Source organism: Trichomycterus rosablanca, chromosome 11, assembly GCF_030014385.1.
Source record: "Trichomycterus rosablanca isolate fTriRos1 chromosome 11, fTriRos1.hap1, whole genome shotgun sequence".
Classification (NCBI taxonomy): domain Eukaryota; kingdom Metazoa; phylum Chordata; class Actinopteri; order Siluriformes; family Trichomycteridae; genus Trichomycterus; species Trichomycterus rosablanca.
The window spans coordinates 14,671,252-14,690,866 of record NC_085998.1 but is presented as its reverse complement, the minus strand read 5'-3'; the positions used below and the strand labels follow the sequence as shown (position 1 = coordinate 14,690,866).

The following is a 19,615-nucleotide window of genomic DNA, read 5'->3' as shown; positions in this document are numbered from 1 at the left end:
GGGGGATGGCAAAGGTCCTGATTAATGTCCTGTCTGGGTTATGTTAATACGTTGCACCCAGTTATTCCAGGGAAATTGGACCCAGTGCGACCCTGTCCAGGATAAAGCGGTGGTAAAAAACATAATATTAAAAAATGAATTAATACTAGATAACATTTGCCACAACATACACAATCATTTAAAACTGGAAATCATTTCCCCCCACTTTAATCAATAACTGATTTGCAGCTTAGAATCCAGCTATCATTTGGTGATACAACAAACTCCAAAGCAGTGGGCTGTTTTCCCAGAAAACAACTGTATGAGACACTCTTGATACACTCCACAATAGTAGTTTTGTGGAGAGCAAAATTCAAATTAATACTTCAACCAGGTTCAAGCAATAAAAACCAGCTCAAACACCAAATTGAATAAAGTTTAAGATATATAACCGTCATATGAAGGAAACTCCTAACATACAATGAATTGCCCACCCCTCCCACCCAGCTCCACCTTCTGCCGCAGGCTATTTGTATTCCATCCGCTAAAAGCAACAAAACAGCTGACTATTTAAATCTGTGACCTTGACCTTGAAGTGCTGGTGTGATCCTTCCAGCATGCATTTCGTCCTGCCTTATTTTGCACCGACTGTCAGCGCACTTCTCCATCTATAGAAATCAAACTGTGCTGGCAAGTATCCTGGCTGCTAATTTTAGGCTGCTCATTCCAGCCCTGCCCCCTCCCTCCTTTATCTGTGTGTTTGGTTATTACTCTCACTAGAGAAATGGCAACAGAAGCAGTTGAAACCTGGCCATCACCACCCTGCCACATTCTTAAGTTTGGGTAGAGGTTAAAAAGACCACTAAAAGTTGGGCTAATAAAGTGTGCTGTGTGCTTTCTAAGACGAATAAGACTATTAATGATAAATGAAATGTCAAAAGTAAACGTCTGAGATAATCTAAGAAAATTTAGTAATAGGCAATGGTAATATGACAAATAGTGATGTCATTAGCTTAAAAAGAACTTCACACTGCTGAGACAGTGCGTCAATTGATTATTTTCCATCTGATAAAATTACTTTCTGTCACTAATGGAACATACACTGATCAGCCATAACATTAAAACCACCTTGTTGTTTCTACACTCACTGTCCATTTTATCAGCTCCACTTATCATACAGAAGCACTTTGTAGTTCTACAAGTACTGACTGTAGTCCATCTGTTTCTCTACATACTTTTTTAGCCTGCTTTCACCCTGTTCTTCAATGGTCAGGACTCCCACAGGACCACCACAAAGCATGTATTATTTAGGTGGTGGATGATTCTCAGCACTGCAGTGACACTGACATTGTGGTGGTGTTTTAGTGTGTGTTGTGCTGGTATGAGTGGATCACACACAGCAGTGCTGCTGGAGTTTTTAAATACCGTGTCCACTCACTGACTATTAGACACTCCTACCTAGTTGGTCCACCTTGTAGATGTAAAGTCAGAGACGATCGCTCATCTATTGCTGCTGTTTGAGTTGGTCATCTTCTAGACCTTCATCAGTGGTCACAGGACGCTGCCCACAAGCCACTGTGGGCTGGATATTTTCGGTTGGTGGACTGTTTCAGTCGAGCAGTGAAAGTGAGGTGTTTAAAAACTCCATCAGCATTGCTGTGTCTTATCCACTCATACCAGCACAACACACACTAACACACCACCACCATGTCAGTGTCACTGCCGTGCTGAGAATGATCCACCACCTAAATAATACCTGCTCTGTAGTGGTCCTGTGGGAGTCCTGGCTATTGAAGAACAGGGTAAAAACAGGCTAAAAAAGTATGTAGAGAAACAGATGGACTACAGTCAGTAATTGTAGAACTACAAAGTGCTTCTATATGGTAAGTGGAGCTGATAAAATGGACAGTGAGTGTAGAAACAAGGAGGTGGTTTTAATGTTATGGCTGATCAGTGTAACTGTGTTTAAAAAAGACAAAAGGTTTGGGAAAATCAACAGTTTTCCTTTTAAACCCAGCATCTGGCTACACAAAGCATGTTTACTCTGTAAAGAGCTTTTAGTAGGTCCTCTCTGGACGCAGCCCACCATGCTGCAGCTATCAGCAGAGCTCAGTACAGAAATATATGCGATGAACTAGTCCGGTATTTGTATTAAGTGTGTCAGTATTAAAAAATGCACTGGCATTAACACCACTGTTCATGCAATAGGTTTTGTCCTGAATTCAAAACTTTCCTCTGGTCACTGTCTACAAGATGTTCTCGCTATGTGTTTTTGTGGCTTTCCTCCAGCTACTCCAATGTCCTCCACCCTTTCGAAAGCACATAGAAGTTGAGTGATTAAACAAGTGTGTGTGAAGTCAAACAATGAATTGGCGGCGTGTCCAAAGTGTTTTTCTGGTAAACTCCGGCCACATTACAATAATGATTAGAATGCATCAGTTCCTTACTGGAAATAAAGGAATAACTGATGTGTAATACGTAAAGCGTGATGTAGTTACACGTGTACATGCACGTGGATCCATTCTTATCCACTAGGATAAGAGCTTGACATTTGCATGGTTTACAACTAGACTTTTATTTCATCATGCAAAACCTTGTCCACGATTGCCACTAAACGACCAAACATTGCCCACTTTAAAAACTGAATGTGCAAAACAGGGGGCAATAAAAAAACAAGCTTTAGACCTCAGAACTCTCACTAGGGAAACTGCAACTGAAGCAGCTGAAACCTGGCCATCAAAGTCATGCCACATGCCCAGATTCAGGTAAAAGTTAGAGGCTTTGAAGAAAGTCCTAGAAAACAGAATCTCAAGGACAACCTCGAGTTCTCATTTTTCCTCAGCTAATGAAGTGTGCGGTGTGCTTTCTAAGACCGATAATGATGAATGAAATGTCTAAATCTTTGAGACAGAGAGGCATCCAAGAATATCTGCAGATAATGCTTAACATGCTCAGATAAGCTTAGGCACTGTATTTTAAATTGGGAAGATGACAAACAGCGAAGGCAGTATATCATATCATTAGATTAAAATAAATTTTTAAACATATGGCCCTTTGAGTGCCACAGTGAAAGCATTTCAGTCCGTTAGTTTCTATCTGATCAGATTACCCTCTCTTTCCAATGAGCATGTACACATTATGAACATGTACAGTGTATCACAAAAGTGAGTACACCCCTCAAATTTCTGCAGATATTTAAGTATATCTTTTCATGGGACAACACTGACAAAATGACACTTTGACACAATGAAAAGTAGTCTGTGTGCAGCTTATATAACAGTGTAAATTTATTCTTCCCTCAAAATAACTCAATATACAGCCATTAATGTCTAAACCACCGGCAACAAAAGTGAGTACACCCCTTAGTAAAAGTTCCTGAAGTGTCAATATTTTGTGTGGCCACCATTATTTCCCAGAACTGCCTTAACTCTCCTGGGCATGGAGTTTACCAGAGCTTCACAGGTTGCCACTGGAATGCTTTTCCACTCCTCCATGACGACATCACGGAGCTGGCGGATATTCGAGACTTTGTGCTCCTCCACCTTCCGCTTGAGGATGCCCCAAAGATGTTCTATTGGGTTTAGGTCTGGAGACATGCTTGGCCAGTCCATCACCTTTACCCTCAGCCTCTTCAATAAAGCAGTGGTCATCTTAGAGGTGTGTTTGGGGTCATTATCATGCTGGAACACTGCCCTGCGACCCAGTTTCCGGAGGGAGGGGATCATGCTCTGCTTCAGTATTTCACAGTACATATTGGAGTTCATGTGTCCCTCGATGAAATGTAACTCCCCAACACCTGCTGCACTCATGCAGCCCCAGACCATGGCATTCCCACCACCATGCTTGACTGTAGGCATGACGCACTTATCTTTGTACTCCTCACCTGATTGCCGCCACACATGCTTGAGACCATCTGAACCAAACAAATTAATCTTGGTCTCATCAGACCATAGGACATGGTTCCAGTAATCCATGTCCTTTGTTGACATTACTTCAGCAAACTGTTTGCGGGCTTTCTTGTGTAGAGACTTCAGAAGAAGCTTCCTTCTGGGGTGACAGCCATGCAGACCAATTTGATGTAGTGTGCGGCGTATGGTCTGAGCACTGACAGGCTGACCCCCCACCTTTTCAATCTCTGCAGCAATGCTGACAGCACTCCTGCGCCTATCTTTCAAAGACAGCAGTTGGATGTGACGCTGAGCACGTGCACTCAGCTTCTTTGGACGACCAACGCGAGGTCTGTTCTGAGTGGACCCTGCTCTTTTAAAACGCTGGATGATCTTGGCCACTGTGCTGCAGCTCAGTTTCAGGGTGTTGGCAATCTTCTTGTAGCCTTGGCCATCTTCATGTAGCGCAACAATTCATCTTTTAAGATCCTCAGAGAGTTCTTTGCCATGAGGTGCCATGTTGGAACTTTCAGTGACCAGTATGAGAGAGTGTGAGAGCTGTACTACTAAATTGAACACACCTGCTCCCTATGCACACCTGAGACCTAGTAACACTAACGAGTCACATGACATTTTGGAGGGAAAATGACAAGCAGTGCTCAATTTGGACATTTAGGGGTGTAGTCTCTTAGGGGTGTACTCACTTTTGTTGCCGGTGGTTTAGACATTAATGGCTGTATATTGAGTTATTTTGAGGGAAGAATACATTTACACTGTTATATAAGCTGCACACAGACTACTTTTCATTGTGTCAAAGTGTCATTTTGTCAGTGTTGTCCCATGAAAAGATATACTTAAATATCTGCAGAAATGTGAGGGGTGTACTCACTTTTGTGATACACTGTATGTGGACACCTGACCATAAGCATGTTGGAGATCCATCCCAAAATCATAGAGTCCCCATTTAACACTATTTGAGCGTGTCTGTGGAAATTTCCACGCCGTCAGTAAGAGGCAAGAAAAGATTGGACCTCAGACAGAACAAAGTTGGTATTTTAGCTCCAGGCAGCAGTAAGACATAAATGAATGAGCAAGTCTATACATCCACATGCTTGCAACACATGGCAAATGTAGTATCAGCAGTACTAATTTCACAGTCGATGTCCACAGTAGTTACCTTTCTGGTTTCCTAATCTGTGATCCTTGTCATGCTTAAGCACAATCATCACTGAAGTAGCACATTTGACCCAAATTTAAGAATTTTTACAGGAATCTCAATTCATATAATCACTTAAGAGATTAAAGGACAAAACTGTACTATGCACGTTTAAAAGTCGAGCCTTGCTAAACACTGTGTCCCTAAGAGATGTCCAATAAGGACACGAGCTCTGGAATTTGTCAGTCCATGTAAACATTCTCACAGGCTTGAAGAAACTAAGTGGGTCATTCTGGCTGATTATATAACGTATTTCTGCACCCGTACACAGTTGCCAGGGTTCATTTGTCAAGCAATGTTTTATCAATTAATTGACTGCTTTTTGATTAGAATCAAATGAACCATAATGACTCCTGGTCTGTTTATCAGTGAAAGCAGCTCAGCCTATAGTGCACTATATAGGTTATACAGCATCATTACATGCTGAATGCAGCATATAGTGTATAAATAGCTATCTGGTACAGTGTGTAACTTTATGCACCTGTGGATCTGTGTGTAAATGTGGATCTGTCAGCTACCAGCGACCATTTAAGATCTACATTCAGACGGTTGTAGTTCATGTTCATCTACATTAGTACCATGTTTAACATATTGCACTGTTTAAAATCCATTAAGTATAAAGACTTGATATGAAACTGTGATGTATTTTACATTATTGGTTTAACTTTTGATTAATGGTGGTCTGTTATGGCTTATTGACATCTACTGTGCCTCCTCTTCCTCCGCCTTGCCCACCATCCTGCACAACCCAAGCACCACATGTCCCTTATGTTATTGTTCAATCTATCTGGCTCAAACTGTGTTTTTAGGGCATTTTCAAACATATAGTTAGTTCTTTTGCACTCTCTAGGACCAAAGTTAGATCACAATCTCACCAAAACCAAACTGCTCCAAAGTTTGTTTGGGACTGAACCGAGACCAACACCTCTCAATGGTCTTGGGGTAGCTGTTATGGTTGGCACCCAACTGCGATTACTGTGGTCCCACCTACTAAACTAAATCGCACAGGGGTAAGAGACAAACCTGAGCCCAATAAAACATGACTAAAACATGTAGGTATGAGAATTTTATTTATTTATTTATTTAGGTTTTTAACGCCATGTTTAACACATTGGTGTCATTTAATGGCAGTAATAGGAATTATGTATGTGTCTTCATATTTTGGTCCATATTATATGTTCATTTTTATTTTTATGGTTGCAAGGTAGGTTAAAAGTCTTCTTGTGTTGTCTTGTGTGTGAGTCTCTTTGATAGTTTCTGGCATGTGTGCTTGTTCTCTTTCTTTAGTGTATTTTGGGCATTCTATCAAGACGTGTTTTATTGATATAGGTGTTTGGCAGGTTTCACAAGTTTTCTCCTTTTATCAGGTGTTGGTGGGTTATTCTGGAGTGGCCGATTCGGCTGTAGGTATGAGAATACCATTAATATGGTCAATACATAAGTTGCCTGGACCAAACAAAGCACAAAAAGCAAAGAAAAGGAGCAAAAGTACAAGGGTGTATTTGGACATGAAGTCTCAGTTTAACATCAGTGCAACTTCATGACAACAGGAAGTGAGTTCAGTAAAATTCCCTCTGTTCTACCAACAATCTTTAAATTTTTTTTCTAAACACTATTGTGCTGGATCTGTTTTCAGAACACTGTTTCCTTTCCCATAGTGAATGTCTGTAAATGGTTCACCTCCCTGCCAGCAACATAAGTTTGACTGTAATGGTATGTGGCTGCTGAATGGACAGGATGTTTGTCACTGGTCACATTTCCTTGCCAGAAATTTTACAAGGTCTCAAATGTTATTTGACTTGATTTAATAATAAAAAAAATCGATGGAGAGAAGGGGGTGGTCGAGAGAGTAGTACCTAGCTTTATGGTTCATATTATTTGTGTAAGATCTTGCATTATCTTTTGCAAAATGTTCAGCTTGGAATTTATGCTAAAAAAATCATAACATATTGAAATATCTAACTAACAACTATTTGTGATTAATTATTTATTGAGAGTAGGGGTTCAATCAGTGTACAACCGGCAAAACACATACACTATAATGCAGCCAAGAGCTTGAAAAACACATGTCAGTGTGCTCCAGAAATGATTTTCCTTCTTTTAATGCCAGAAGCATAAACCTTTGTGAGAATGCAGCTAAATATGAAATTTTTATATTTGGTACAAATAAGAAAACACAAAACGCAAACCCCACTGCTATATAACTGTATTCTAGATAATAAAAACTTTGCTATATAACCACATCCTATCTGTAAACAAATCCCAGTGCTATACAGCTGTATTCTACAGTATATAGTAACAACTTGAATCACACACACTATATAACTGTACTCTATATAACACCAACTCTACACCGACTAGGCATAACATTATGACCACTGACAGGTGAAGTGAATAACACCGATTATCTCTTCATCACGGCACCTGTTAGTGGGTGGGATATATTAGGCAGCAAGTGAACATTTTATCCTCAAAGTTGATGTGTTACAAGCAGGATGGCCAATGGCCAAGCGTAAGGATTTGAGCGAGTTTGACAAGGGCCAAACTGTGATGACTAGACAGAGCATCTCCAAAACTGCAGCTGACGTGGGGTGTTCCCGGTTTGCAGTGCTCAGTGTCTATCAAAAGTGGTCCAAGGAAGGAACTGTGGTAAATCGGCGACAGGGTCATGGGCGGTCAAGGCTCATTGACGCACGTGGGGAGCGAAGGCTGGCCCGTGTGATCCGATCCAACAGACGAGCTACTGTAGCTCAAACTGCTGAAGAAGTTAATGCTGGTTCTGATAGAAAGGTGTCAGAATACACAGTGCATCACAAAGCAAAAATGGTTCAGGAATGGTTTGAGGAGAACAATGAGTTTTAGGTGTTGATTTGGCCTCCAAATTCCCCAGATCTCAATCCAATCGAGCATCAGTTTGATTTATGAAGGCCCCACCTCGCAACCTACAGGAGTAAAAGGATCTGCTGCTAACATCTTGGTGCCAGTTAAGAAAGCACACCTGCAGGGGTCTAGTGGAGTCCATGCCTAGACGGGTCAGGGCTGTTTTGGCAGCAAAAGGGGGACCAACACAATATTAGGAAGGTGGTCATAATGTTATGCCTGATCGGTGTACATAATAACATCCAGCTATATAACTGTATTTTATATAATACCAACTTAAGTCCCACTGCTATCTAACTATATTCTATACATTAACTCAAATTTCACCGTCATATAACCAAATTCATAAAACTCAAATCCCCCCAAAAAACATACAAATCTTACCTGTAGTATCGTGACTGAAGATACGTGGAGCAAACTGCTTTGGAGACATGGCTGGCAGAGCCAAAGTCTATGACTTTCACTCTATACGGCTGCCGAACAGGGTCCACAAGCATAATGTTTTCAGGCTTCAGGTCGGCATGAATCAGCCCCATGGCCTTCAACTTCTTCAGTGCTGTAGCCACCTGCTGTAGAATGGGCCTTATCACCTTTAGAGGCAGCGGGCTGAATTTGTTCTGCTTAAGGAAATCATAAAGATTCTGCTCGAGCATTTCAAACACAAGGCAGGTATGGTTACGGTGCTGGAAGCACTCAAACGCCCGAACCAGGTTATGCTCATCTGCGTTCTCTCCACTGAGCCGTGCCAGGATGCCAACCTCGATCTGGCCCTGCCTCGCGTACGACGGATGGTTCTTCAAGATTTTTACAGCCACCACCTCACTGGAGCCTCGTTTCCAGCATTTCACCACCTGTCCGAAGGTACCACGGCCGAGGAAGTCAAGCACCTCGTAGGTGTTTTTCATTGAACAAAGCACCTCGTGCTGCACCAGCTGGTAGTCACCGTCACCACTGCCAGCTCCATTAGTTTGTTTTACTGCCCCGCCGGCTACTGCTACTGGGACCGCCACTGGCGGGTTCGCCACATTCGTTTGCAACATTGCAGGTAACATAGACAGGTCCTCGACTATCTGCATTGCGCTTCCCCGGTTTTCAAGCTCCTCACTCTTACGCTTCAATCCACATCGCTGGGAATTCTCGGCCAAGTTTAAACTAGACTCGTCTTCCTCCTTCCCGTCGTCGGTCCCTCCACCGCTCTCTTCTTCTCCCCCTCTACTTTTGCTGTCGTCGCCCCGGACTCCTTCAGTTGCCCCTTTAGCTCCACTGCTGATCCTACCGCCCTTTTCCAAGAGTTTCGGGTCTTTGTCTGGGGACGGTACTCCTCTGTCCTGCCGATGTGCCGCCCCACTGGTTTGTCGTTGAACACCTCGTACTGCGACAGTCTGCACGGGTAAGTCCACCCTCCTCTGTCTGCCACCTGCCAAGCCTTGTGTCTTGAATTTCTGTGCAACTTTCGTCGGCTGTGCGATGCCAGAGGTCCTACCATTCAATAAGTTCAGTGAAAAAGCCCTCTCATGGTAAACACAGTTGTTAGGTTCGACTTTAAGTTTCTTCACACTGCAAAAGGCACTTGTCTGAGTTTGATAAACATGTGGTGGGTAGACCAAAACTTGTGAGGCCATACCTGCAAAACAGAAAACAGATCATTAGACATTTTAACTATGGGCTACCACACAAAATTATATTTATCATTTATGTAGTAAGATTTTAACATCATGTTTTACACACTTTGGTTACATTCATGACAGGACAGGTAGTTACTGGTTACACATGATTCATCAGTTCAAGTCAAACACAGTCATGGACAATTGTGTACCTCCAATTCACCTCACTTGCATGTCTTTGGACTGTGGGAGGAACCGGAGCTCCCAGAGCAAACCAACGCAGACATGAGAGAGCATGCAAACTCTACACAGAAAAGACTGGAACCGCTCCATCTGGGAATCAAACTCTTGCTGTGGGGCAATAGTGCTACCCACTGAGGCACGGTGCCACCCATCACACAAATTATATAAATCTAAGCTTCTGGAGTTCCCCCTTTACCTCATTTTCATTTTCAGACTCTGAGGCTCCTTCTTATCTTCTACCAGCATTAGATTACTACACAGACCCTTACTTGTATGGAGAGCCATGCTGTGCTTTATGTGAATTTCTCCCCCACTTGTGCTGGCACAATAAACAGTACAGCAGCAAGAGATCCAGTCTTACCTTCCCTCCCTCAAACACAACCAATTGTGTTTGGGTGGATGCCTGGCCAGATCACATACAAACAACCCGAGCGCTACAGTAGCAGATTTAAGACTGCACATTTAGTGACTGCTGCATTTTAAAGAAAAATAAAGCCAATAATTATCATTTTTAGAAGAGTCGCGGCAAGATTACATATTTTATTCTGTAACAACGTTCTGTTCAGCATAAGACCAATATGCTAGTGTGCGGGTCAGAAATGACGCCATGGTATCTGTGCTCTCTTCAACTGATATCAATACCACTTTTGAGCGCCAGCTAGCAATTGATACTTGAATTGAGAGCGGAGCCGAGACTGCTGAGACTGCATGTGGCCAATATCTGACCATCAAGCAGAATCTGATTCCCATTCGAATGCCCCACGCAAAAAAAGCGTTGTAGCACATCAGTACCTACAAAATGCCTAACGCCGACTGTACGAGGGATTACACCATGCTGATTTTGGTATGTGAGAATTTTCTAGCAAAGTCTTTTGGGATGTTCAACCCCAAGACTGTCATGACTGACTTCGGTTGGAAGAATTTGCATCCCTGTTAACCACACTTGGTAAAAACCTCAAATTCAGCTGTTCACCTTGCCTATAAATGGTAAATAGGGATGTCCCGATCCGATCTCAAAGATCGGGATCGGGGCCGATCAAGGCATTTTTTAACTGATCGGAATCGGCTTTACTAAACCCGATCCTAATCCCGATCTTTTGTTTTACGTCAGCATGTCCGCTGTGTGGAAATAGTTTGAATTGGAAAGTGAAACAAGTCCAACAGCGGTGTAATGTCTGCACTGTGAGCGTTTCGCGAGGCGGTAGGAGCAGAGCTGCGTTCATTACTGTAGAATTTTACTGTTTATATGGTGTGTGAGTCAAGGATCACTCCGGTTTACAAAACAACGTAGTGATGCACTCGTTTAATAAATAAATAAATACACGGTATATTCACATATTGTCGGAAGCAGAACGCTTCATTAACTTCTTCTGTTACGGTACCGAATAGCAGACAGCTAGAGTCAAGCACGCTATTCCATGCACTATGGAAGCCCCAAAGGGTCAAAACACACTTACTTCGCATAGAAACGTCCATCAAACCATTGTCACAATACAAGCACTATAAAAACTGGCTTTCCTTCATAACAAAAGAGCCTTTCCATTTTATTTTGGTATTCAGGTTTTACTGTAATGCTTTTAAGTAACTTTTTTTCTTATATTCAAGTTAAGCTGCTACACAGATTTCTGTTCATTTTTAGTGTATCACTGCATTAAACAGATTTTTTTTTCTTCAAATGTAAAGTTTAAAGTAAAACTGTAATTATCTCACTCATTTTGATAGATTTTGTAAAAATACAAAACATTAAGCATTAGCTTGGATGCAGCATTTTTCCCTTCAGCACTGCAGAGCTATTTAGTTGTTAAACATATACACTGGATTAATTTAAATAACTATAATGTACTTGAAGTGTGCACTGTGTGAACAGTATTATCCAGCTCTTATCTAGACAATATCTAGAAAATACAAGTATCGGTTTGAGACTCGGTATCGGATCGGGATCAAAATTAATCGGGATCGGTATCGGGAACAAAAAAACGTGATCGGGACATCCCTAATGGTAAAAGCTCAATTTTTCAAAACTGAAAAATCAAACTATAATCTTTTAACCTCACAGAATCTTCCAACCAGAATACAACTTGATGAAGCAGCAGAACCTAGTTCCTATCTTCAGCGGTGCATCCAGAAACAGAAGGTTCCACTAACCAACTGGATCTGCAACTCTAATTACCAACAATAGTAAGGATAAGAACTTGTCGGTCTGCCTGCATAGTGTCATGGATAAAGCAGGGTTTGGTTTTAGACAGAGGCTCACATTTCAGATAGGCTGTCTGTAGTCAGACATCCAGGAGGCCAGCATGTAGACACCACAGAGAGGAAAAAAATACATCAGATATGATAAAAGCCAGGAGCTCACTCAGTGTGAAGCTATGATAAGGTCTGCGCCTACTGCAGAGAACAAATCCTCTTTGCATTAGGTTTAGTTTTCTATAAATATTGTTATTATTATTACTGTCAAGCGTCGTCAAGTCCAGTCTGACTCCTGGCGACCATATGGATAGTGTTTCTCCAGAACATTCTGTCTTCTGGGTAGTTTAATTTTAATTAACCTCAGATTTAAAAGTAGTTCTTAGAGGTTTGCTCAATTAGAACAAGTGGACAAATTGTACTAAACCTAAAAAGTCATGTGTGCTTCAGTGCTTGAGAAGTGAAAAACATGAATCACATGCTCACTCACTTTGTCCTAAGTTTTTGGGCACAGATCTAAGAAAACAGAGCTAAAGTAAATCAGCCTTAGTCAAAACGATGCACAGCAGAGTCATGGGCCTCAAAAACAGAGGATTCTCTCTGTCTAAAAGACAGGATCATCCTCACAAGACCCTGATTAACTTGGCATGCGAGCATGTTCTGAAGACTTTTAACGAGGCTTAATCAGAAAGATCCATGGCTAATGTGTTAATACAATTTGCAAGGGTACAAACACGGATTGACCCACTTTACGTTAATAAACAAACCCAGTCAAGTGTTCAGATCATTAGGTCATATCAGGCAAAAAGCAGAATACAGATAAGCTACTTTGTCTGAACAGTGTTGTACCATAATAAACAAGAAAATAGTGATATACATATTTCATAATGGTTTTTGACTATGGGGTCACCTGACATGCAGATGGAACTGCAGGGGATTTTTAAATCACTGTTAGGAAGTTCCAGGAAGATAAGTCTAATGAAATCTCATTAGCTCTTTAGTTAAGGTTACAGACTAATAATCAGAAGGTTGCTGGTTTAAGCCACACCACCGCCAAGTTGCCACTGTTGGTACCTTGAGCAAGGCCACTAACCCTCAATTGATTGCACTACATTCAGTCACAATTGTAAGTCCCATAAAAAAAATGTGTAGTGGCATCATGTGTTGTATAGGGCAGTGGTAGCCTGGTGATAAATATACTGGACTAGTAATCAAAAGGTAGCTGATTCAAGTCCCACTACTGCCAGGTTGCCACTGTTGAATCTCTGAGCAGGGACCTTAGGCAGCAATTGTTTGGATTGTATGTGGTCACAATTTTAAGTTGCTTTTGATAAAAGCATTTACTTATATTGCTGTGTTTAAAAAAAAATGCTATGTAATATTTTCAAATACATTATTATGCTATTATTGTATTAGGTTAGGCTATTTATTAGTAGTCACCTAGCTAGAATTATGCACTAATTTACAATACTGCACTCAAAAAAATAAACCACAGGATAAGCAGTGGGGTCGTGTTGTGGGGCACAAAATTGAGTCCGTGAAATATGAGGTCAAATACAGATGAAGAGTCAGAGTCAGAAGTTACGTTTTATCTGTTATTATTAATTAAACTTTACTTTTGTTCGTACGTTTTAAACCTACCCAAGCACTTGTTAATGTAATGCTTATATCTGTTCATCATTATTTTTACATTTCATCTGTATGACTTTACATTTAATAAACAGTTAAGTTCAGTCCAAAATATTTGTTGAAGTGGGTTAAGATCTACTGGCCACAGAACGAAATTTGTATAATCATAGTTAACAACTATATAGGGGGCATTGGGGGCAATATTTTTCTAGAAAGACTCCTCCATCAGAATATTAAAATATTTATATAACTAGGTATAGATTCTTTTCCAGATGACAAGTGGGCCCAAACCATGCCAACACAGTGCCATTAGCAGCAACTGTTTCTGCACTAATTACTTTAGGTTTTATTTTAAAGCTGTCTGTATGTTTTAATAATTTATTTGTCATAAAGCACAATATGCCACATAAAAGTGGTTATGGTTTGTTTAATAACAGTTTCAGTTTTTTCTGAGGGTAGAGGCTGAACATCTGATCACTAAAATCACCAAAATACCTTTAAATAAAACAGGAAGTAACAACACAAACATCTCTTAAAAAATAACTTGCAATCTGATTTCAACAGTTTGGGCCATTTTTGGACTGTGAAAGTGGAAGGTGCACATTCATTACATTTAGAGGAATTTTAGCTTTGTAATAATCATTATTGCTTTGTAGTGCAACTTAATACCAATTACTCCAGTATAACCCAGTGCATAAAACATTCCAAACTTTAATGTATCCTCTTTTGGCTAAATACCAAACAGATCCCTGTGCACACACAATTTATTAGATTAAAACATTACCAACATGGGGAAGATAAGAGAAAACAAATGGAATAACACCAAAGTGTATCAGCACTTTTAAATTAAGCAAGAGCTCTAAAAACAGCCTCAAAGTACCCTAGCCAATACACATAGGCAATAACGATATTTAAAACTACCAAAGCTGTTAAACTTGTACTGATAAAGGCCCTGACAATTATGCCAAAAATAAGTCATGGTTAGATCTCCCAGCACAACAATAACCCAAACCACCCAAATCAAGCCTGATCAATGGCCATCACAGCTCTTTAAGCTAAATTCTACCAAAAGCTGTTAGGAGAATTAGTGCTGATTTGTTACATCATAAAATAAAGAGGAAGTGCAGAAGAGTCAATAATTAAGCCATGCTTTGGTTGGGTAAATGAATAAGTAAGTAAATAAATACATTATTCTAATAATTTTTGGAATAAATTAGCTACAGCAACCCATCTCACACGACTTGCCTTTTCTACTACCCAGAAACATCTTACAATGTGGCAAACAGTAGTACAAAGCTTCCTTTTAGTGACATGCAGAGCAGCAGTGCTACAATGTAAATGACTTGTAAGTACAATTCCAAGCCAATTCTTTTTATACAGTTTATTATCTGTATTAATTTTATGTAGGCATAAAATGTATGCAGGACTAGTTAAATGGGTGACAATTGTAAATGTCACACTAACATACTGGTACATTCAAAGCATAATTAATAGCTGTTAAAAAATAGCCATGCAAGTTTCCCAAGCGGAATCCACTGAAAATTCATTTAAAAGACATTTTAACCAACAATATTAATCAAACATGATGACTGTGTGTTGGTTATCAGTTTACTAAGCAAATTATCATACCTCAATACATTTTCTGCCAGGCTAATAAATAGGGATGTTAATGAGTAACCTGTTAAACAAGGTTACCAAGGTTTGGATACCCAATCACCAAACCAGATCTACTCATTTTGGTGTTAGTGTGAAACAGCCTGTGGTACCTCTTTTGATCTTAATGTCTTTGTATTTGAATGTGCTGAAACAGATGCACTTTAGTGTGTCTCTCACTGCATGTCCCTGCTAGTAAATGAGCCCATTCTTCACAATGGACCCCTGCAATGGCTGTGCATTCTGATATTATCTGTACATATGCATTAAATCTGTATAAAAAGAAAATGTCATATCCCCTGTCATTTTAAAGAGACTGGAGCCAAATCTTAAAGGGCTCTTTGGAACTGCAGCATTTATGTTTGATTTATAATGCCATGTTTAATACACGTGTGTCAATTTAGGGCAAGATGGGTATTACGTTTCTTTCTATTTTATCTACACTATATTTTGGGGCCATTTTATATTTTCATTTTTATTATTATGCCTGTGAGTTAGGTTAAAACTGTTCTTGTGTTGTATTGTGTAAGAATTTCTTTCCAGGCATGTGATAGAACTGTAGTACATTTATTTATTCACTCATCCATCTATATTCAAACCTACCTAAAAACATGAGCCGAAAAGCAGGTATACACTTAGACGAAGCCCCAATTTATTGCACAAAAATTAGGCACTCAACTATTTATTCACTTCCATCTAGAAGCAATCTAGAAGAGAGGCCCATCCAACTACTTGGTACATTAAATATGGTATGGAATAGTAGTTTAAAGGCATCAGCATTGGCTGGTAAAACTTCTCTGCTTATGTCCCTCAACAATCAGATTTTTCAACAGATGTGTCTAACACTGGAATAGATAAACACTAATCACATCATTTCTGTAAACCCTAAAAACTTGCTTCATTTAACCAAATGTTTCTCCAATAAAGCCACAACACGTGTGTTCAATAGATGAAAAAAATGGCTGGAGAACTATAACATCAATCATTTACAACTGAAAAAAATACCTCTGTGAAAAATGAAATTGTCAAGCTTGGCTACTTCAGTAATGTGAAAAAGCAAAAAAAAAAAACCAGGTGTGACATCATGATATCAGTTTCATGCTTTCTTCAGACAGTTCTTTTTTTTGTATATACTGCACCAGCTCTGACATGAAGTAACCAATTACTGAATAAAGCCAGCATTAGAAAACAGCCGAACACAGAAGCTGAGCAGGTGCTGTCTAGCTGAACAGTAGTTATATGGCTATATGAAGCTCTATGTTTTTTTGTGGTTCTACCTGCAACAGTTTATTAGACTAGTGCTCGTGCAAAATAGAAACACTGTTTGAAATAATATGGTTTAAACAATATACTCCTTTATACAAAATACTCCTTAATGAACAGTTAATGTTAACTGTGGCAAAAGATGACTGTTCTTTCTACATTTTAAATGGAAAAGTTGAACAAACTTTTTTTTAAACTAAAAGACAACCAGCTGTAGTCAAACATATCTGCAAGAAATTAGGAGGCAATTAAAGTGAATTATAAAGTGAATTTACTTAATGGAACTTAATAATTAATAATCTAAGTTGCTGTATGTATATTCTTAGCAAGACAATAAAAAAAAAACCACAAGAAACTTATGAAGAAACTCAAATCCAAAGTTTTGCACAGAGAAGTTTCTATTACTCAAGCTCAGGGAAAAACCTGATGCAGATAGCACTGAACCTTTTGACTTGAACTAACTATCACAGGAGTGTGGGAAAAGAGTCACTGGAACTGAAAAGGCACACTAGATGGCCAAAGCCCTGCAATGGCTTGGCACCCTGTCTAAGTTATTCCTGCACAAGATGGAGTAATGGCTGAAAATTAAATAAAAATAAAATGATTCCACCCTAAAGACAAAAACAATCCCTGACCAACAAAAAGTCACAGACTATAATACCATCTGCCTCTTTTTACTCAGCAAAGAAAAAGTCTCACAGAGAGCCAAATCACAAACAGAAAATCACACACTGCTGTCTTTGGAGCAGGCACCTCCACTAACCAGCAAAAACCACAAGTGCAGCAGCACTGGGGAAACCTGTCCAGGTTCCATCGTCAGGCACGGCCATCTGGGCCTGCTGGATGCCTGGCCAGATCGATTGCACAACTGAGATTCAAACTCGAAAGCTCATAGGTGGGGTGTCAGCAAATCATATCACTCAAATGGTCTCAACACAGAATTATTTGTAACTGGTTCTATGTGGCTCTGCATATTTATTATCAGTAGTTACTAATGAGTAGTTTGGCCAATCAAATATTTATACAAACACATGTTAATTTAGAGCCACAATATGGGTTAAACTTCTATATAGTTTCACTAAATGTTCATATCAGCACTTCTTGGTCTGTAGAATGGCTTGTAGTTGAATTACTGGTAAACAGAACAATATATGTTAAGAAATCAAACAGCTTTACTACAGGTGCTCACACTGAGAAATCAGATTCCTTACTTCTTAAGTTAACTCTGTAGTCTTAGTAAATTACTGAAAATCATGTAAACCCAATAATCAGATGATTGTCATGATCTGATTTCTTGTAGTACTCTTTCTATGCATCTAAACACGCTCGCTGTTCCATACAAAGAAACTTGATAATGTTTTGCTCTTATTGACTTGAATGTTCTCGAAAAAAAGCTTTAATGTATGTAATATAAAATTTAATTATAAAAAAAGTGTAAACCACCACGCCATGTGCTGTACGGAACACTGTGACCTTACCCTGCCGTGCTATGTTTAGACTTGTTACAAGACGTCATCATTTTAAGCCTCGAATAACGTCTCAATATGTTATATATTTGAAACAATAACACATAAATATGCACATTTAAAACTTTCGAATGCGTTAATTTCGTCAAGTTTTGTTCTTTTTCTTTACTTATAATAACTTTAGCTACGTGCTAAGTTGTTGCTTGTCAGCAGTCGAGCTAACTTAAAAAACTAATGCTACTTCAGAAAGCTAGCTAGCTGTCTGAGACGTGCGAATTTTTACAATTACTTAAGACTTCAATTAAACCTTACAATTAGTTATTTAATTTGTTTAGCGAACTATATGTCCACAATTCATTTTAAATTTCCTTTAAAAACAGATAAAACCGAGAGGGAACCAAGTTAGCTAAACAAGAACGCCTCACCTCTGTTTTGCTGTCGCTTGTACTTTTCCCCCCCACCCGTATTCAGTCTCGCCTGATATGATTGGCTGGTACTGAGCAGTCTGTCAATCAGACAGTGAAACTAGCCAATCCTGGCACAGGATGCGTTGATATAACAGTAAAAGAGGAGGAACTTCTCGTAATACAGGTAGGAAATAAAGTAAACCTAAGCAGACGTGCTAGCTGGCTAGACCTTAGGTCAGAAGGAAAATAAAAACAAACAAACGAGGAAAGAGAATACCAAAGCTCTCACCTTCATGTAGAGTAACAGTTGGTAGGCTCCAATTCTTCTCCGGACATTTTATTCACTTTTATATACTGTCCTCACAGCGTGTACGTGCGCGTGCTGCTGCCATCTTGTCGTGCCAGCTGCAGAGAGCCGAGTCTCACCACCGCCGTCACTGGCATCTCACACTAGCGATCACTCCTTCATCTCAGCGATCAGAGGGACATCACTGAGTCAGGGCATGGCACAGCAGGTTCACCACTTTATACAGCTGGCAGTGAGGCGGATACCGTTACTAAATGATCCAGCAACAGAGCTTCATGTCGATGTTCCTCAGTGGTGTGGTGTTGCTCTGCTCTCTCCTGCTCTCTCCTGCTCTCCCTCTTTCTTCTCTCAGCTGTGTGAGCGCTGTGCTGAGTTTATCACACCCTACCAGACCTGAAAAACCGAGCACAGAGTCAGCACTGCACTACAGTGACATCTAGCTGCAGAAGCGCACATCAAACACTGCTGTTTATTTTATTCAATCTTACAGGGCGACACTGTGGCTGGGATTCGAACCCAGGACCTTCTTGCTGCCTCACAACAACAATGTTCTGGATTTGATTTCCAGGTTTGGTGTGAGTGGACGGTGGTAGCCTAGTGGGTAGAGTTTGGGCTATCAACTGAAAGGTTGAGAGTTCGACTCTCAGCTCTGCCATGCAGCCACTGTTGGGCCCTTGAGCAAGACCCTTAACCCTTTCTGACCCTGCGCTCTGCGCTCTGCACTTTCAAACAAGCTGGGATATGCGAAGAAAGAATTTAATTGTACTGTACAGTATTCTATTCTATTCCAGGTGGAGCGGTCTGGGTCCTTTCTGTGTGGAGTTTGTATGCGCTCCCTGTGTCCACATAGGTTTCCACCGGATGCTCCGGTTTCCTCCCACAATCCAAAGACGT

The 19,615-nt window shown here is 40.2% G+C and overlaps 1 protein-coding gene across 2 annotated transcripts in view; it reads right to left on the bottom strand.

Annotated features, from left to right (window-relative positions):
- The window catches only part of hipk3b (homeodomain interacting protein kinase 3b), a 58,540-nt gene extending 39,495 nt beyond the window's left edge, over positions 1 to 19,045 (bottom strand). For both annotated transcript variants that reach the window (XM_063005198.1, XM_063005199.1), the window contains exons 1-2: positions 18,704 to 19,045; positions 8,347 to 9,586 (exon numbers count right to left, since the gene is read on the bottom strand). In XM_063005198.1, the coding sequence (XP_062861268.1) occupies positions 8,347 to 9,584 (1,238 nt within the window). In that variant the 5' untranslated portion in view covers positions 9,585 to 9,586; positions 18,704 to 19,045. The remainder of the gene's footprint in view (positions 1 to 8,346; positions 9,587 to 18,703) is intronic.
- Between the last annotated feature and the right edge of the window lie 570 nt (positions 19,046 to 19,615).